Source organism: Myodes glareolus, chromosome 1, assembly GCF_982192425.1.
Source record: "Myodes glareolus chromosome 1, mMyoGla1.1, whole genome shotgun sequence".
NCBI lineage: Eukaryota > Metazoa > Chordata > Mammalia > Rodentia > Cricetidae > Myodes > Myodes glareolus.
In genome coordinates this window covers 127,935,293-127,956,615 of record NC_142026.1, presented here as the reverse complement: position 1 = coordinate 127,956,615, position 21,323 = coordinate 127,935,293, and the positions used below count along the sequence as shown (strand labels likewise).

The 21,323-nt window shown below is 43.1% G+C and overlaps 1 protein-coding gene and 1 non-coding gene across 2 annotated transcripts in view; both read right to left on the bottom strand.

Annotated features, from left to right (window-relative positions):
- The window catches only part of Mthfd1l (methylenetetrahydrofolate dehydrogenase (NADP+ dependent) 1 like), a 174,763-nt gene that overhangs the window by 121,733 nt on the left and 31,707 nt on the right, over window positions 1-21,323 (bottom strand). The window contains exons 8-11 of the mRNA XM_048419753.3: window positions 20,862-20,973; window positions 14,018-14,109; window positions 12,117-12,214; window positions 9,076-9,249 (exon numbers count right to left, since the gene is read on the bottom strand). Coding sequence (XP_048275710.1) covers window positions 9,076-9,249; window positions 12,117-12,214; window positions 14,018-14,109; window positions 20,862-20,973 — 476 coding nt within the window. The remainder of the gene's footprint in view (window positions 1-9,075; window positions 9,250-12,116; window positions 12,215-14,017; window positions 14,110-20,861; window positions 20,974-21,323) is intronic.
- On the bottom strand, window positions 400-506 carry LOC125392447 (U6 spliceosomal RNA). Its single transcript, XR_007229526.2, has one exon. It is a non-coding gene; the product is annotated as a U6 spliceosomal RNA (small nuclear RNA).

Here is a 21,323-nt window from a genome sequence, read left to right as displayed (position 1 = left end):
CATAAATGAAGGCTGCATGATCAAAACAGAGAGTCCCTGGGTGACAGTGTTGGCAATGTTCATTTTAGGGAGGGGCACAAAGCTAGTCGCTAAAATAGTTGGAACCACCAACTTAATGTGGTGGCTTTTTGGGCTATCTGTCTTTTGCTTTCCAGAGCTGTTTATTTGGGGTAGGGTGGGCAAAAGGACTTTGTTACAGGTTGCTGAGTGAATGAGGTGGGGCCAGAGCCTCAGGACTAGAAGTCCCTACTGACCCGGATACCAGACACTCCTGGACAGGTCTGGATCTTACCATATCCAACAGGTAGACATGAGCTCATTATTGCCAGGTGACATTGTGTATGTGTGTGTGTGTGTTCCCATAAGATGTTTCAATGGATATTGGAATTTAAATTTCTTAAAAATATGGAATGCTTCGTGAATTTGCATGTCGTTCTTGCTCTGGTGCCACGCTAATCTTTCTTGTATGGTTCTAATTTTAGTATATGTGTTGCCAGAGTGAGCCCACTAGGTGACATTTCTAGCTACAGGTTTTATAGGTACGTCTTTTGTTCCAAAGGAGACATCTGAATCCCTGTTGTTGCCTACATCTTAGGAGGTCCCACTACAACGGGGCCCGTGGTCCACATACACCTCAGACTAGCCACGAACTTGGCCCAATACGAAACCATAAACTTCCTTAAAGCACTGAGGTTTTTAACAAACCTTTTCTTGTTTAACTAAACTATGTGCTTTGTGATTAGAAATTTTGTAGAGGCCAACATTGCGAATCAATGTCAAAAGTGTGGATCCGCCTGTTGACTTCTTTCCTATATAACAGGTTTTCAATTGCTGGATGAGTAAGTCCGGAGTCCCACTGCACACCCAGGAGGAAACCCCTGCACGGAGGAGCTGACTTTCCAGGGTACCTCACAAAGACATATTTCTGCACGATCATAATATTGCTGCATTTTGTGATATTTCATTCCCGTGTAAGGTCTCATAGCACCATCCTACAGTATATTTTAACCATCACTAAAATTCCTTAAATTTTCTCTTCAATGTTTGCAACCTCATCTTTTATGAATTAATGGTGTGAGCCAGGGTGTCTAGGAAACTCCAGTCACAACAAAGCTTATGGACAGAGTTTTCTAACCTACAAAATCTGGTGACATTATCGTGAGGAGGAAGGTATTCCTTCAGATACATCGTTGCCCCTAGCTATCTCAGAACACCCCTGTGACATGATCCGTTACTCATTCATACAATAAATATTTATTCAGTAATATCATTAGTCAGGGACTGGGCTAGATCCAGGAACACAAAGACAATCATGTCAGACCCTGTGTCTCCCTCCTCGGATGTCTAACTGATGGGAGATAGAGATAATTCAGTGAATATAGCAACCGTGATAAACATCAAGAAGGGGAAACAGGGCAAGCGCTGTATTAAGAGCATCGAAACGAGGTTCCACTCACTTCAGATCACCAAGGGAAGCTTCCTGCAGATCTGACAGCTAAGCTGGGACGTGACTATCAGATAAATATTCCCTCTGCTCTAGCTGTTTTCTCCTACAGATGGAAGGTGGGGCCACAGTGGACACTTCAAAGCACCAAATGAGCGCGATCACCAAGGGAGTGTATGCACAGTAAGAAAAAGGATGAGAATAGAGCCATTGGGTATGTTTTCCTTTAAGGAACAGTCAGAAAAGACCAAAAAAAAAAAAAAAATTAAAGACAGAAATCTGGAGAAGGACGCAGAGCATGACATAGCTTGGGAGAATGACCATGTCTAGAGATGAAGAGCCACCAAGGACTAAAGCAAGGTGACGACCAAGAAGAACTGAGAAGTTTAGTGACAAAGAGGTCGCTGTTGACCGCCATACAGCAGGGATTTCTGATGAGCCAGTTTTGGTATTGATGAAATAAACCGGAAATACCCAGGTCACAGGAAGAGGGCTTATCAGGTCCCTCTTCAACTGTCTAAATAGCACAGCATGAGGAGAATCAACGTGGAGACCGTTACCCAAGGCTCTGAGTTAACTTCACACTGAAGCAAATACAACACGAATGAAAGACAGGCAAAGCCCACAGACATCACCGGCGCTTTATGTCACACAGAGGATCCCATTTTCTCTCCCAAGGATGTGCTGGCAGGGCTGAGGAAGACACTCCCAGTGATGACCTCAAACTTCAGCCAGCCATCCAATTCTTAATTGGAAACACAGGACTGCCGAGCTTGCTGCCAACGAACACAATGCAGCAAAAGTCACAAAGTAGGAAGTATTTATGGGAAGCAATAAAGGAGAGCTGCAATAAAATTTTATTTCACCCCACCTCTGCATTTGATATCAAAATTTGGTTTAATTTCCCCCCCATATCCTTATCTGAGATCCCAAATCGTCAGGTTGGTTTCAAAAAAAGTAAGTTCCAAGCTAAGTTTCCCTTTCTGTTTCTAGGAAGCCTCTTTGTTGTGGAAATGGGACCGGGAGCTTTTCTCACCATCTCTCTGGGCTCCATTTGCCTTCCTGATTTTTATGACTTTTCAGACGACCTTATAATAAGAATTTTGACAAAATAAGGTGAAGACGCCTCCACTTCTTGCATTAGTGTCGCCCGACCAGGCCACACATCATCATCAACAACAAAAATGTCTGACGATATTATGAAGCCTTTTCTTAAATAAGTACTGTTTGCTGTTAATGACGGTAGGATTCATCAAGATAGCCTGTGACAACTGGAAAGAAGTTGACTCCAAAGTCAGAGAGATTTCTTATGCAGAGACAAAGGTAAAGATCTGGAGTACATTTAAAATTGAATTTTGTCAAACAGTATCATGGCACCAGTCATGCACGGCCTGACCATGACCTCCAAAGCTACACGCGCAAACAACTATAAATATACATCCCTCGTCCCAGGCATCTTTATGGCGGCGAAGGCTTTAAAAGCCCTTTACTATCTAACAATAAATGTGACCGTCCTTCTGGGTGTTTTCCCCATTATAGCTGATGGAGGGGAAGAGGTCAAAGGCCACGTTGGCACTTGCTTCTTCTAATGCTCCACGTCCTCTTCTGCCAGCAGTACAACCTAAAGAAAACCTCACAGACGTTCAAATGGCGGCTTACGAAAGGGAAAGTCTTCCAAAGTCATGACAGTTGTCTCTAAGTTGCACCAAAATAAAGGGTTGAACCATTCAAAGAAACAAATTTTAAATCGGATATTTAGCATTCTGAGAAACCAAACCAAAACAAAACTGACACAGAGAATCTCCATTTTCCTCCAGCGAAAAATTCAGTCTATATTTACGGAGCAGTTTGGACTTTTAAAAACTGTTCTGTCCATTGAATTCACAGACATTCTAGAATCTTCTGCAGGGTAGATGGTGCCGGACCAATCGAGGCCCAGGACATATATAAAAGGCCTTCAGCTGTAACCCATGTCAAGTTCCCACACAAAATCCCTTTTCACTAGTGTAGCTGGGAAAACATGTAAAAGTTCAGAGTCCCCGAGAATCTTCTGGCGTATTTCCCTGGGCAATTCCTAATACTTTTTATTTTGTCAGGCAAAGCAAATACAGCCACGTGTAGGTGTAAACATCGTGCGGTGTGTAGCCGATGGGAGGGCAGGCAGTTCCCACCAAAGATGAAAACCTACAACCTGAAGAATGGCTTTTAAAAATGGCAGGGGTGGGGGGCTAATCTGGTCTCCATTTGAATTATCAACAATACAATTAAAAAAGAATGAAACCTCCACTCTTCCATGTTTTCACCCCACCGTTGATAGGTTTAGCTCACCTTTACATTTGATTCAAATGTACCAGATTGGATTTTCGGTGATTTAGGGTTATTGAAAAAATTTCTTGGGTATCTGAATTCTCTAAAAATAGGGTAGAGTGTTATGCTACAGAATTCAGAGAAAACGGGAGGGTGCAAATGTTACTTCTAATGTGATCTTTAATGTAGACAGGACGGACAGAATAAAGGTAAAATCCTGGGAGGAAATAGAAAAAAAAATTAACACTTCTGAGCAGTAAGATAGCTTAGTTTCTCCTTCTTCTGACGTTTCTTTATGCTATGCTTTCTGTAAGAAGTCAATATTATTTTCCAAATAAAAAGAGAATTTCAAAAAATAGGGAAGAATATTTCTCCTTTGAGGGGCCATTTATATTCTTAAAAACTGCAACAGTGCATGTAATAGTTGATATTATCACTTCCCTCTAGCTTTTCATCTGACTAAAAGTAAAAGAAAAGAAGGGAGGTGACTTTTATGTCAAATTTCAGTTTCCATTTTTAGATTATAACCGTGTATCTGATGTCAATCACCCAGCTATCAAAACTATTTAACACACTGATAAATATATCAGGTATTGTATTTAAAAGGAGAATTAAGTAGTTAATTTAGTTGAGCCAGGATCTTACTATGTAGCCCTGGTTGGCCTGGAACTCGCTGGGCAGAGAACACTAGCCTTAAACTAATAGCCGACCTATGTCTGTCTCCCAAGGCCTAGGATTCAAGGCATGTGCCATCATACCTGACTCCTGAGAGCATGGGCTCTCTAGAAACCATACATTTCTGCCATGGGTGTGCTCAGGATTCAACAGTATCACCTTCACAGGTTGTCTTTGGCTTTGTTGTATGGTTTCGAGCAGAGCAGACAGTTAGACCCCTTCCAACGGAGAGGGTTTAGTCATAGTCTCAGGAAAAGGCTGATTGCTCGCCTGTCATTAAATCTGCCCTTGAGGACTCTAGTTCAGTTTGCATTTTCATTTACATGGTATGCTAGCTCCGGCTAGGTCACACATAACCACGTAGCAATGGGGCAATGCGGAGCAATGTTTCCCTGAGTGTGGACTGCTGGGAGTGAGCCATCAGCCAAGCTGCCCAGGATTGTCTAGCCCGAGGCTTCCTAATACTAGTTCACCTGTGAATCTTTTCAACCAAGAAATTTTTGTGTAGTATCAGGTATATAAAATAGGCATGCAAATCAAACATTAACTAATCATCAATTATAAATGGAAAAACTCAATTTGTTGGATATATAATTTTACCATTTATTAAAAAGGAAAGTGAATTTGCGTACTAAGATGGATGTGCAATGGTTTTTAATATAAGAATTAAACCTTAGATGCATATTCAATACTATAGGATACAAGCCATCTTCAACATTTTTTAGAGTTGAAAGACATTTTGACTTAATAATCATCATTGATGAGAACGCTCCTTTGCATATATATGTCATATAAAAATAGCAGGAGCATATTTAGGGCCACTGCAGAAATTGATAGAAATTCTGTTCTAATCCCAAGCTAAATTCATCTAATCATTTTTTTTATGAAACTCAAGTCAGAAACTCAAATAACCTTTTAAAAATTAAACACTCTAACATAATACAACCTAAAGATACACCAACCTGATACTTAGAAGCTAAAAATGATGGAAAGAAAATATTAAATATCAAAAGCCTTCCTCCTCCATAATTAAACCAGCGTATTTCTATGAGAGCAGAAACTATGTACAGCTAGAAATGTGATTTTGAGCTCATGTGTCTCAGGGACTTTAATTGGTGATGTGTTGTGTGATGGCATGCCCAGGGCAAAGTGGACATGTAGTACATTCAAGAAGCATGATGGACCAAGGCTGTGCACTGCCAAGGACACGTCAGGTCTATTATGTGCTTTCTGCATTAACTTCTGATGGCTGTGCGCTCACAATCCCTTCACTGCTGTCCTCTTTTATTTTTCCTTGGTTTGGGAACCACCACGTTTGATGACATGACTCCAGACTTGAGAAGTTGGATCTAGTATGTGGCCAGAGGCCAGGCCTTAATAGCTTAACCCCCACATGGGGAACGTGATAACAATATCATTGTTTAAGACATGTCAACTCTGTTCTTAGCTCAAGGCGGGGCCATGTCTAAATCTCGGCTTCATTTCTAAAATGGACAAGCCCCAGATGGAGTATATCACAGCCACTTCATGAGGGAAAAAAATGCATCATGAATCTTCCTTTATTATCAGAAAATACATTTCTCCTGAGATCCTTGGATCTTATCCTAAAGGGTTTGGAGATTAAACCCAAGGCCTCACATACGCTAAGCAAGAGCGCTACAACTGAGCAAAAGCTCCTGTCCCAAGTCTTCTGGACTGGACCACAGTGAGAAAGTTCAGCAAAACTCACCCAGACTATGCAAAGCCTGGAGAAGAAAAGCAAATCTGTGTATCAGATACAAAACAAAAAATGTGTTTATGTTTCTTTAGGGAAAGCGTCTATAAGCTGTCTTCTTCAAAAGTGGGTGTGTACCTTAAAAAGTGTGTGTTTTTTTGGGGAGCTATCTACTTCAAGTACAGCTGTGTTCCTCCTTTCCCAGCTCGAAGGGGCTTGTAAATATCTCCGTGTCTAAAAATGTGCTTGCTCATTGCAACCTTCATCAAACAAACATATTGTCTAAGAGCAACCTTGGCTAGAAGATGCTCCACACTCGGATGCAGGAGTGGAGGAATGATGATGCCCTCCTGCTTCTCCTTTCAGTGGTAGACCCTGCAGAGTCCCCGCAGATAGGACCAACGTCTCTAAACTCAGGTATAAGGATATCAGGGTTGGGTTCTCAGGTTAGAAAGGAACTTGGGAAGTACAAATGCTGGGAGCCTGAGGTGTGACATTTAAATCACAGACAATGGAGGCACTACACCGAATTGTTGGAAAAAAGAAAAACTGAATTGAACAAGTTCAGACTTCTTTGTCATTATTCCATAAACAAGACAGGATAATGTATATTTGCATAGCTCTTGTGCTGTATTAACTACCATAGGCAATCTAGTAAACATAGGCTTAATGTTTATAAAATGATATTTGTAAATTATATACAAATTCTACAACATTTTTACAGGAGGGGCTTGGATGTCATAGTTTGGTGTCCCCAGGAACCTGGAACCAATCCGCAGATACTAAAAGTTCATGGCAAGTGACTTTCTTTTGAGAGAAGCTTCCTAGGGAGACAAATGCACAAATATGGTTGTCCAGAACTATTCATTTTAGCATGGTTTACAATGATCCCAAACTTGAAAACAGTGGAAACGTCCATTGGTAGGGGAATCAACTGTAGACCATCTCTATCCTACTGTCAAGCATTTTCCCTTCTCAATACACTAAAATTAGAAACTCTCTATGCTAGTGATGGTGGGGCACCTTACCTTCAGTGCCTCACTGAGAACAAGGAGCTGGAAGCACTGGAAAGAGACACACACATAAACAGCAGAATACTTGTCACACGGCCATGAAAACATAATGCACACTAACCCACTGCAGAAGTGTTCCTCTGAGCACATAAAATGTGACTACATTTAAGGAAAGACCTATTGGTCTGAGGCCACCCTGACTTGAGGAACTGTTTCCCCTGCATGGCAGAATTCGTGATATTTTATTCTCTTGTTTATTTTCAGTATTTTTAGAAAATTCTTATAGCAAGACTACATTATTTTTTATAACTGTCTTAGTTTGCCTTATATTGCTATGGTAAAAGATCATGAGATCAAAAACAATTTGGGGAGGAAAGAGATACTTCATTTTATCAGTCTCAGATCATACTCCATCACTGAAGAAGCCAGGGCAGGAACTCAAGGCAGGAACTTGAAGGCAGGAAGTAAAGCAAAGACCATGGAGAAGTGCTGCTCATTGGCTTGCTTAGCCGGCCTGTTCCGCACCACCTACAGTGGGATGTACCCTCCCACATCAATCATTCATACACACAAAGACGGGCCACAGATTTGCCTACAGGCCAATATGATGAGGCATTTTTTCAAATGAGAATCCTTCTTCTTAGACAGCCCTAGCTTGTGTTGGCTGACAAAAAGCAAAATAAGCAAGCAAGCAAACAAAAAACTCAAAACCAACCAGGACAACAACCAACAAAAAGAAAGCAGAAAGCGATCACATGGATAACTAACTAAACCTAAATTAACTAGAAGTTAGGGCCAGAGCTAAACTGTCTCTGAGACATAAATAGATTTTGTACCTCAAGTCTGGCATCTCTCCATCTGTCTGTCTGTCTGTCTACCCACCCACCCACCCACCTCCTTACCCACCTACCTATCACAGGCAACAGTCCACTGCACTAATTTACAAGATTACACAAGAATTTATATATCTCTTGATGTTCTCTAATGTCACAATGAATAAATGATTCAAATCTCTGGTTGTCTAGTTCAGCTAGCAAATATATTTTTAAAAAGAAAACAACAACTGTCCCCCTTCCATAAAAAGGACCAATTAATGTTTCATGTAATAGCCAAGACAATAGAAAATGGCCCAACCTTAGTTTGACATGCAATAAAGTTCTGTAAGGCCCACATGAAAATGAACCACCAAGACATTAACAAGAGCATGTACATTTCACAAGGTATCTTAAAACAGTATTCGAAAGCAGAATACCAAATAACATACTTCTCAAGCCCTTACTCAGTTCAAAATAATATGCTGCCAATTGTTATTCTGATTTTTTTTTAATCATGAAAAATGGAATTTAAATGTTTAGGACAGCTGGGGACAGTCACACATGCCTGGAGCAGATAGAGGAGGAAGGATGAAAGGGTCAAGGGCATTCTGGGCTACAGACTTGGTGGGAGGGGCAGAAGCCCAGGGAGCCGTACCAAGTAAAGGGTAAGAAAAATAGAACCCCGGGGCTGGGAGTATAGCTCTGTGACATAGCCCTTGCTCAGCATGCATGAAGTCCTGGGTTTGTTCTCCACCACCGTCAAACGATTCCACTTCTGTTTAGGCTGGTGGTGTAGTTCAGTGGTCGAGCCCTTGCCTATAGCAGGACAGACTTGGGGTTTGAGCCTCAACATCACAAATTAAAAAAATTGAAGAGTAAGCCAGTAAAATTAGCAGCTTGTTAGTCTATACACAGAACAGAGATGAAATTGCTCGGGCCTGGCGATGAGGAGTCTTACCTCGTGGCAGATGGAGGCCTGTCAACAGAAACAAAAAGGAGCCAGACAAAGCTGACAACAAACACAATGTGCTGAAGGGGCAGGGGGACAGAGATAACACAGAGGACAGTTCTGGAAATACGTCTCCTCAATGTATAGTGGAGGCTTACCCAGCAACCAAGACATATTTTCCGTCTTTTTGATCCTTTAACCTCTCCAGCAGGGACAACCGGACTTTGGCTTTGCTCTTGCCATAGACTTCAATTTCCTCTGCAAACAATCCTATCTCTTTGGCAAGGACATCCACAGCTTTTGGAGTCTGTCCTCTTGAAATCTCAATATCACTGGAGGGAGAGAAAGAAGCATGAAGGAGGCAGTCGCCTCAGCTTAGGTGGTCGGCGCTCGAGGGAAAAGCATCCGTGCACCCCGCCAACCCTTAAATCAACCCAATTGCTTTGTGGTCCCTTTTCCCAGGCAGAATTAAACACAACTGCTAGCAATTAAGATGCATGAGAAAGTGACTTTCCCTCTCTTTCTTTTTTACTTTTTCTTTTTCCTACCTTTTTTTTTTTTTGAGATATTATTACAGAACACTAAACCAAGATCCTAGTGCCAGGCACAAAGATACCCCCTGTGTCACATGGAGAGGGCAATTGTGTTCTTTGCACTAGCTACGGTAAACCCATTCTAGAACATCAAGCTCTGTGATCAGCGGGAGGGTAGAAAGGCCAGTGCATGAGGCTCTCCCACGTGGCTAGTCAATGTGTCTCTTGGCTATTCAGAAATATGGAAATGCTATTTTCTTTTATCTCCTCGCATACCTTCTCTCTTTCCCATTTCCAGTCCAAAAATAATATTTCAAAGTATTTTATCCATTATGTAATAGCTCATGAAAGGATGCAGTACCTGACACTTAATCTCAGACAGGAAAGTCAGGACCTTCATGAGGGTGCCTGGGCACCAGACTTGACTACGAAGCGGGCAAACAGTTGTCGATATTACAGGGAACACTACTGTGGCCGATATGCCCAGACATCTCTCTTATTTGGGGCCAGCCTGTCCATTTATCCCACTTAATATCTGTCTAAGATGGAGTGTTCCCGGAGCCCTGAGCATCACACATAACAGGACAACCATTCCCTGACAGTCTCGAGGACACAGTGGTCTTTGAGGGCAGCAGGAGACCACTCTCGCTGCTAAAGCCAACTCCTCAGCTGTAACTGTTTTGCGTTGCTGTTGCCGACAATCTGCTCAGCCTCCATATGATTCTATCATCATTCTCTTTAGACAAGAGGACCAGGGCAGTCTGACCTCGGGATAGGAGATAATAGTAACCATGGCCCATCCTCACTGCTCTAGAGGGTAGCCGGGAAGCTGGGAGATGCTTTAGGGCCCGCATAGGCCAAACTCTTGACTTCCTGTCGGGTGATGCCCTCCCCAGGTTCCCGGCGTATATCTTTCTGTTTCTCTTCTTGCCCACCCTGAGCTCCTGGAATCTTGTTTTATCTTGTCTTCCTAGCTAGAAAGACAAAAATAGGAGTGTTTCTCCTCCTATTATCCCTGAAACCGAGCAGCAAAATCTTGGAGAGTTTCCATGTTTTCTGCTTTATTACCTTAAGAGCCACAGTGACAGCAATTTTGATTTTTGTTTGTTTGGATGGGGACCTGGTTGGCCTTAAAACTCCCAATCCTCTGCTTTATGTCTCATATGCTGGAATTACAGGCTCATTTCCATTTTTTTTTTTTTAGTGATTTATAAACTATACAGTCTGCCTTCCTTTCCCCAGGGGCTCTAGAAATCGCATTTGGCTAAATAACTAAAGCGCCCCTCTCTAAGTAGAATCCACTTTGGAAGATTTTGGTACACAGCTTAAGAGAATCTATCCTAATAATAAATAAATTTTATAAATAATAACAATAATAATAATTATTATTTTTAGCTTTCTGCAACTATATTGTAATGGCATGCTTGTAAAACCCAATCAAAAATGAAGATGTTTCAAAATTGATAGTGCAATGAGAGGGATGAAGCTATAAAGAATAATATTCCTCCTTGGAATCTGTGTTAATGACTCAAAGCAAGCATGCCTATGACATATCGTCTCTTGTGAAAGGAAAAACAATCTCATGGGGATGCTTACCCAGTAGACAGCTGACTGTAGAAGAGAAAAGAGGTCAATTCTGAGAGCCACCTGTAGTTGGACATAGTCATACATGCCTGTGATTCTAGTACTTGGGAGGCTGAGGCAGGAGCGTTACTGTGAGTTTGAGACTAGCCTGGCCTAGACCCGTAAGACGTGTTTCTCCTTGCTACCTCCCCCAAAGAATTCATAGCCACGTGAAAAACTCAGCCAGGCACTGGAGCTTTTAGCCCTTCACCACTCTCTGTATCCCAGCATGGCTGGATGGGATGCTCTGGTGCTAATTGTACAACGAGACTATGTAACTCAGATTCATTAAGCTGCTGGAGAAAACACCCATCCCGATCACCACGCCTTAGGGAACATTCCTGGAGAAAGCTGAACATAGTTCCCATGTGAGTGTGTGTGGCTTGTTTGGTCATTTCCCCTAAGACTAGAAAAATATCTGCCTGTTGCACTAAGTTGATCCATCTCCTGGGTGTTCCTAGTCCCGTTCCAAACTTGCCAAACGCGACATGACCTATATTCTGTCAGATAAATGCTTCTGCACGATGAAGAAAACCAGTTTGTACGTGTCCATTTAATATAGGACGCGCCACTAAGACAGGATGAAATGATATGCAAGCTTAATATTAATAAAATAAAGTAAGCACATCCATCATGATTTAATCAGGGAGGACTTATGATAGAGAAATGGTGTCCCACTTTGATGATTAGAGGAAATTATCTAATGCCAAAATCCAAATACGGGGGCTGGTGACGTAGCTCAGTTAGTTCATGTTGCTTAGGATGCATGAAGTCCTGGTTTGCATCCCCAATACTCCAGCACCGCACAAAACCAGGTGGTACACGAGTATAATCCCAGGCCTTGGGGAATAGAGGCAAGGTGATCGGATGTTCATGTCATCCTTGGCTACAAAGTGAGTACACGATCAGCCTTGACTACATGAGACCATGATAAGCAAACACTCAAAATCTTTGAGTTACACCTCCCATCTTTGATTGAATAGAGAGAGACCCGTGTCACTCGAGTGAGCCGCCATGGGTACAAGCCAAGCACGGTCACCTACCTGGGGACAGGGGAGAGAGGCTGCAGCTTCAAGCAGTGGAGTCGCCACCTCCTATGCTGCTGTTCTCGGAGCCATCTCCTGCCACTGCTGACCATGTTCTTCAGGAGAGAGGAGGGGGAAAGACCACAGGAATGTGAGGGTGGCAGGCCACCAACATAAACTACGGGAATACTGCAAGGAGGTTACAAAGCCAAAGGAATCCCAAATCAAGAAAATTATCATCTAATAGAAGCAACAATGAGATTCACATGCAATTAGCCATGCAGGCTTTGCTTATGGGCTTGTAGATATAGGCATTGCTTAAAATAGCTTAACTATTCACAAGAGATATCAAGAATACAGATAAAATTATTCTGAACGGATTTTTTAGAAAAAAGTTTTATTCACGTATGTTATGTGTGCTTATGCATGGTGGTCACAGGTTAACATCAGGTAGAGTTTCTTCTATTGCTCTCCAATTCATGTTTTTATAATTAATTAATTAACTTTTATTATATGTGTGTGGGTGTTTTCCCTGCATGTATCATCCATGCACCATGTGTACAGAAAGCCTGGGGAGGCCAGAAGAGAGCCCTGGATCCCATGGAACTGGAGCTACAGATGGTTGTGAGCTGCCATCTGGATGCTGGGAACCAAATCTGGATCCTCTGTTAGGGCACTCACTGCTCTTAGCGACCAAGCCACCTCTCCAGCCCTACCACGTTTTGAGACATGATCTTCCATTGAACCTAGAACTACACTGTCTTCCCAGCAAGTCCCAGATATCCTCTCTCTCTCTCTCTCTCTCTCTCTCTCTCTCTCTCTCTCTCTCGTGCTGGGATTACCACTGCTCCCAGCTTTTTATGGGGGTGCTGGGGTTCCAACTCAGGCCGCTCAGTTTGTGGGCCAAGCACTTTCTGGACTGTGCTATCTCCTTGGATGGATTCCTCATCTCAATTAGAAAAGAAAAAAAATGAAGACAATGTAAGCCTACACGAAAGATGATCTTGGACATCCAGATTCCCAAATACGTAAGGCCATTTCCAATACAATCCTTCTGCGGTCAGCTGAAACGTACATGGAAACCGAATTACTCCACAGTGATACGTGTACATCTATGTGCATGTGAAATTAAGATAAAGAGATGCAGCCCTGCAGGCTCTGGCAGCCTCAGAAGGCTCAGTAGCCATAGTTAAGAGCTGGGAACTTCAGGGTTTAGGCTACATGGATGATGGTGGCTTTAAAAGATGCCAACGAACTTTTCGATAGTCTGATGTGTTTCCCCTCTAAAAAGGCTAGGGTGATTTTCTTCTAACAGAAGCAAAAAGTGGCACCATGTGATTTCTTTCAGAAAATACACCTCAAAACACATCCTTTGCTCAGTTTGTGGGTCACTCACAGTGGGTGAAGTTAGCTGCAGCAATGCACGCAGCCCTATGGAGAGACCCACGAGGGATAAAAGCATCCACTCAACAGCCAAAGAGGAGCTCAGGGTCACATGCCGACAGCCACGTGTGGCTGCGTTATCTCGGAAGTGAATTCTCGGCCCTCAACAGAGCCCTGGATGACATCTTGATTCCAATCATCTGAGAGGCTTGAACCACACAGCTGGCCAGCTCCCTGGTGTCTGATGCAGGAAAGCGATGGGACACCACCTGCTTCAAATTTGGAGCCGCTATGTTTGAGAGGTGATGCATTAAACAGACAACACCTTGGGCATCTGCCACACAAACATCAAGTGAAGGTCACAAGCAGAAGGCTTCTATGAGTCCCCATTACCTTACGTCAGGTGCCCCTGACCCCCGGTGTGTGAAGCGCCTGACACAGTACCCGATAGGCAGAATACACTAGCAGCTACTAACAGGAAAACACTAGCAGCTTCTGACAAGACACCCAAACTCAAATGGCTGTGTCAAACAAACCTGTATCCGCAGAGCTGCAGCAAGGAGACTCACGTTCTCTCCTGTAATAAGTCCTTTCCCGGTGACCCCAGGAGAGCCATCTCTCAGCTTCCCTGTAGAGAAACATTGAATAGGAAAAGGCTTAGAGCATATTGCCATTTATAAACAACTGGTCTTTGTAAAAACCCAGTGCACTGAATCATGGTGCCCATCAAGTATTGCCAAGGAAGTTGGGAGTCAATAGGCAAGTGACCTGTTGCATAGCCCCGAGGATCTCAGTGGAGGCTCTTTTATAGTTTACATCAGAGGGATGCCAATGTTCACTTAAACTGTTAACCAGGGATATATAGAAGCTCAGTTTAACAAGGCACCCTGCTTGGGAGAAATCTCACATAGAACACAGAAACAATCTAAGCAGTCTCTTCAAGCACCTCAGGTATCATACTGTGATCTCAAAAAAATACAGAATTAGATGGATGTGGTAGTCTAGCCCTGTAAACCCAGCACTTGGAAAGCTGAGGCAGGAGAATAGACAGCTTAAAGCTATCCTAGGCTACATAGCATAATCCTGTCTCATGAACACAACTAAAAATAGAGATATAATAGTAACTTAAAACAATTCTAGTTAGGTCTGGTGGCCTGAAATCCTAGTTACTTAGGAGGCTAAGGTAGGGTCAGTCTGGGGAAGGTAGTCAGACTCGTTCTCAAAATTAAAAAGCAAAAGGACTGGGGATATAGTTCCGTGGTAGAGTGCTTGCTTAGCATGCTTGAGGCCCTGGGTTCAATGTGCAGCACCTCTGCCCCTCCCCCACCCAAAGAACTATGACCCAATTTCCAGGGCTAGAGAGATGCGCAGTGGTTAAGAGCACTTACTGCTTTTCCAGAGGACCTGAGTTCAATTCCCAGCATCCATATTAGGCATTTCCTTTAGGGGATCTGACACATCCTCTTGCTTCCAAGAAGCACTTGTATATATGTGCTATACACATGCACACATATACCTGTGTACATGTGGGACACACACACACACACAAAACTCTGTAGACCAGTCTGACTTTGAATTCATAGAGATCCGCCTGCCTCTGCCTCCTGAGTTCAAAGTCAGCTTGGTCTACAGAGCTAGTTCCAGGACAGCTAGGACTGTTACACAGAGAAACCATGTCTCGAAACTCCCTAACCACCCCCCCCCACCCCAGAAAAAAGAAAAGAAAAAGAAATATGAGCCAATTTCATTCAAAAACTATTATGCTTTAGAATATTAACTTTAGGGATTATCTAGTGCTGTTTGGGGACTGGGGTGTCCCTGAACACCCACATGGAAAGGGCTGGTTCATCGGCTGTGGCTCTACTGGATGTGCTGGCATTTTAAGGAAGGAGGAAGCTAGGTGACTGGGGTTGTGCCCCTGGGACTCCAGAGCCTTCTACTTCCTGTTTGCTTCCTCGCGACCACTCCTGCCACCTTTCCGGCACAGATCTAGAGCAACAGGGCTTGGGAATCGTGGTATGAACTCTTGGAAACCATGAAACAAAATAGACTTTCTTCCTTATCATTTGATTTTTTTTTCTCAATAATTTTTCACAGTAGCAGACAGTTGACAGACATCCCTGGTTTTGAAATTTGGGGATCATTAATGAGAATTCCACTTTCCCCTCTTTTAGTTAGCAATTATAAAATTTATTAAAAGAAAACACACATGTAAAGTGCTTTGGGCTGTGCCCTCAGAGGGGGAAAATGCTTCTAATAGCGATGCTTTTGAATTAAACAATTTTCCTCTGTTTCTGGACCACTTGACTCCTAAATTATCCACACTGCCGACAGTCCTTTGCAAGAAATTGCACAAAACACTTAAAGAGTATGTGTTCCATGATGTTTTATTGTCAAGTGCATTAAGGGTGTTGGAAAAACTATATCCCCCATGTATAGTTTAAAGATTAGCAATGCTTTGGCTCTATAAATCACATCTAGGCAGAGGACAAGAGTCAAAAGATGGGAGAGATTTGTTTTGCTTTGTTTTAATCACTAGAGACCTGCTCTTAAGATCCTGTCCAACTACCATGGAAAAGAAAAACATACTGTTCATCCCCCTGTCTTTAAGCAATGGAGAATGAAGACAGCTACATTCCAGGGGCTGGTATCAATTTGCAAATGCACGTTCCCAGAACATAAGGGACACAGTTGCACAGTAATGAATTCTTATCACTTTAGGCGTTTGCACAGCGCAGGGCTCAGGAAGAGACTAGGCTGCAGTTTTGAAACACTGCATGAAGGCTGCCGGCTAGGTCTAAATGAGCTCACTGATGGCTTGAAGACACGATGAACAATGTGAAGAGCAGGTATAAGCAAAACAGAACGCCTTCCTTCCTCTCAGCTCCCAGGACAGCTGTCTGAAGGAAATAAACCTAGAGGGGAATACAATCCCACGATTGGACCAGAAATCGTGAGGAGTTTTTGGAAGAAAGCAGCAAGAACGAATCAAATGAGAAGTCTGGGTGGAGGGAGTTAAAACCCGTTGCTAACAGAAGTCTGTGACCAGTCAACCTTCCCTTCTGCAAGGACTGGCCTACCCCTAATTTACACTCAGTTACACTCAATTAATTATACTCAACAAATACCAAAAGATGCAGCTAATGCTGTAGGCCTCAGAGCACCAGATCTGCCCACAAAAGCTTCACTCACAGGGCTGACTTCAGCCTTGTAAGCACAGTGACCATAGATGCCTTGCCATCTAATTCACACATGCTAGACAAGTGAGTTATTACTGAGTCATAACAGAGGCTTTTCACTAGCTCACACACACACACACACCACACACTTTACAAGGGTCTTACAGAACCCAGTAGTTCTCTGGAAGTGGGTGTCTAAATTTCAGCAATGCTTGGGGTATCATTTGCTTTTCTTTTTATTAGAGTCAAATAAAACTGATTCTTTTAACTGGAAAAACATGATGGGGTGAGAAGTTACTTTTATTTGATTCTGTATACCTATTTACTGGGCAGATCTGCCTTTATAAATTTTCTATTTTTTTTTTTTCTGGAGTAGGGATAAATATCGAGACAGAATTGATTGCAGAGAATTTGAAGCCATTACGATGGGAGGACTCAGGGCAGCAGAATACATTGTCAGTACACTTTAACGCTGATGAGACTTGGGAAAGGAAACCCAGGAAACCGCTGCTTCCGCACCCTAAGAAGTGAAGGAAGGACTCCACCTGAAGGCTGTCCCCCAATCTGGGTGTCCCCAGCCAGGGTCCTGTCCTAAAACATGGGAGGAACTTCTCACTTCCCACCATCATTTAACCCATGGCTCCTTGGGGGCATGTCACTTTAAAAGATGTCGTTTCATTTCAAATGTTTTAAGACGGTACTGACCAAAATTTGTGCAGAGAGAAGTCAAGGTCCTGTGGAGGTCAGAACAGCCCCTCCTTGGACTACCCCGGGAGTAGGGACAGTCTTCCTCCCGCACTGCTCCACCCCCTCAGGACCTGGCTTTGATGCAGAGGCAGCCGGGTGGACCACCTTTCTATTACAATCCTATAAACCCACAGACAACTCTTTCGTGGTTTTCCTTTCTAAGATGACAAGTTATTCCAAAGCCAGGAGAGCTAAAAACCGGAAATTAATACAGATAAACTTAAACAAATACCATTTTGTTTTTTCTAGTTCCAGGAGCTAAATTTCTAAGGTGAGATGGTGACATGGTGCCGAGAACCAGAGGGAATCCTCTAGAAAGATTTACGACAGGGTCCTCAGCGAGAGCTGCCACCATCATTTCAAACATCTGAATCCCACTATCAAATTACGGTATACAATTTCTGTTCCTTTAAAAGAAAGAAGATTTGAATTATAAAGAAATGAAAATAACGTAAATATTAGAACTACCTTATATAACTTTGCAACCTCTAAGACCAAACTAAGCAGGAATTAAGATACTACACAATAAGCTAAATGGCTTTATGTTTTCTTCTTTTGAGATGGCACTCATGTATCCAAGACTGACCTTGAACTTCTGACCCTCCGACCCTCTACCTCCCAGTGCTGGGATTTTAGGTATGCATCGCTACATCACATTTTATGCCAGGGTGGGGATTGAATCCAGGAACCTGTGTGTGTGCCAGGCAAGAACTACATCCCCAGCCCTGGTTTAAAGGTGACTAACTGCATGTAGTGAGGATGAATTAAAAATTCAACTAGAAAATTGGTGGTATGTGTCAGGGGTCGGTGTGTGTTATGGGGGTGGGGGTAGCTGGGTAATACAGACATGCATCTCAGAATAAAGCGTATATCTCAGGGATAGATGTGGGGGAGGGTAATACAGACATGCATCTCAGAATAAAGCGTATATCTCAGGGATAGATGTAGTGGAGGTGGGGTAGGGGTAGAGTTGGGTAATACAGACATAAAGCAAAGTTCGAGTCAGAAGGAAACATCTCATCTTATTCCAAACACAAAGGTTGATGAATCCAAGGTCTGCCCAATTTCTCTGAAGCTACCGTCATGATCTTTCAGAATCCCTTCCCTGGGCATAACTTCCAAGAAAACACATACACCTGCTGCTGTGAAATCAGTCCTGTGTGCTGGAAAGATGGCGAAGGGAGAGCATGAACCAATGCTTACCGGTAGCTAGTCCGAAAAAGATTATGACAAAGGAGGAAGCCTTTTCTCAACCCTCTCATTGGTTAAGCCCTCACAGTCATCCAAGCCACTACGATGAGAACTCTTGACCATTTAGAATGTGCTACAACCTTGAGCAGCCCTGGAAATGGCCTGCATCGTATCAGCATACTGTCCCGTCAGGCCCGAGTGTTAGCAGGACAAACATGGGGAAGGATCTCTACCATAGCCATAGGACAGCTCTTGGGTGGCACTTACCTGCTCCTCATCAACACCTAGCCTCTACTATGTGGATCTTGTTAATGTGAATTTCCAAAACCAACAAGCAAAGTATTATAAAGGGACCAGTGAGATTTAAAATAAACTAGCTGCAATCATTCCACTTATAGAAGAATTAAATCAATATAGAAGGGAAGGCTTCTAGTCTTTTATGCTCTCCTAAGCATCAAAATACTGAAATTTAAAGTTATTTAAACATAAATTCTTTTGGAATTTCAGATATGTACATATCCCACACCAATTCTCCAACATAACCTACTTTTTTAAAAATTAATTATTGTTATTATTGGTTGGTTGTTTGGTTTGAGACAGGGTCTCACTGTGGTATTGGTGTGGCCTGGAGCGTGGTATATGGACCAGATTTGCCTAGATTTCCCAGAGATCCTCCTGCCTCTGTCTCCTGAGATTAAAGGTGTAATACCTTTAAAAATAGTTTTATCAAAACCAAGAGCTCTAAAAGAAATATTAAAAATAAAGTTCTCCTTACAGAAAATATACCATTTTTTACATTAACAGCAGAGAATGAAGACAGCCCACAAGAATACTGAAGTAGATTCTGTCTCCAGCTAGAACTGCACCAAAATTGTTCTCAGTAAAAATGCTAACAAAAACCGGCAAGTAAATATTCTTGCAAAGAATATAAAATCATGAAAAAGCAGAAATAGGGACATTATAACTAAGCTTCCTCCCCGAACTAGGATTCCGATCCCAGCCTACCAAAGCCATCACTTACAGGTTAGAGATTGCTTTCTTAGGGAACAATAAAAGTTGTATGCATGTCCGTAGGAAATATGACATGTATTTCATGTGTTTTTGAAGCATAAGGGATGGCACTGAGAGTTTCACACACGGGAGGCAAGCCCTCTACCAGAGAGCTACATTCCCCAGCATCCACACAGTATGGATTTTATTTTTTTATTTTAGTTTTTAAAAATCATATATATGTATATTTATTTATTTGTATTGTGAGGGTGTGCATATCATGGCTGTGGTTGGTGTGTGTGGAGGTCAGAGGTCAACTTGACGGCGTTGGTTCTTCCCTCCACAAGTGGGGCCTGGGGATGGCATTCAGCTCCTCAGACTTGGTGGCAAGAACCCTTACCCACTCCACACACCTGCCGGCCACAGGTGTCTTTAGAACAAGCCAGGCAGCCCCTGCTCGCACACACAGCTGAACCTCTACTTGCTCCATTGCTCTGTGTGCTTTTATAGCCAGAATATTTCAGGGATCACCGGGAGGGGGACTCTGGAGACACACGGCTGATCTCCATCCCGACCCTCCCAGCAGCTCCTCTTTCCCTCTGCTTTTCACAGAGAGGCTGCCAAGAATCTTTGGCAAGGAAAGACTCCACCATTTCTAGCCTACCTCACACATACCCAGATTGTCCCCTGAGGTCACAGGTGTCAGTCATGTCTGTCTGATACTAGAGACCAGCAGAGGCGTTCTGGTGGTGGTAAGGGGAAAGGGTAGTACTTCCGCTGATACCCTGGTCTCTCTGCTCACAACGCGATGCTGCTATCAGAAAAGCCCAAATGTGTGCACATTGAGAGTTCAGTCGCCTGTTCTGCACACCCACACTGACAGCAGCCAAGAACACTGTGGTGGTTTGAAAGACAATGACCCCCAAAGGGAGTGTCACTGTTAGGAGGTGTGGCCTTGTTGGAGGAAGTGCGGTACCGTGGGGGCGGGATTTGAGATCTCTTGTGCTCAAACTTCCCTCAGTGTGATGGTTGACTTCCTGTTGTCTGCCTGCAGACTGCCATGCTCCCTTTCATGATCACAATGGACTGAGCCTCTGAAACCCTAAGTGAGCCACTATCAATTAACTGCTTCTTTGTAAGAGTGGCCATGCTCGTGGTGCCTCTTCACAGCAATGAGACCCTAAACTAAGACACACGTTCTCTCCTGAAGAAGCAAGGTGACTAATTCCCCCAACATCATCATCCCCCGCCCCACCAAGGTGAAGCGATTTACCTGATGAAATGTCACGGAAGCAATTCAGGACGGTGGCTCCCGAAGGGATCCACTCGGCAGGGATCTCTTCTGGCTTAGGCGAGCCTAAGACCACAACATCTGCCTCTTGAAGCTAAAAGGAGAAAAGGAGAGAAAACCATACACATTAACCTAGAGCATTAGATCTAGACAACTTCTGATGTCACATGACTCCAAAGTAGCAGACACTTTCAATAAAAGACCCCAAGTTTCATACCAAACTGTGGGCCTGGACTATGACCCTGAACCAATAAGCATATCTCAGTACAAGTAGGACATGAGACTAACAATCTTACAAAGAGAATGGGGCTATAAAAACATCTTCATGGTTGCTGCTTCGGTGTAAACGCTGCACAAGTATTCTCATTTCTATGTCGCACCCCTTTGTACATTACTCATGTTGGGGATGAAACAGAAGACCGGGAAGTTAGCTCAGTATGTAAA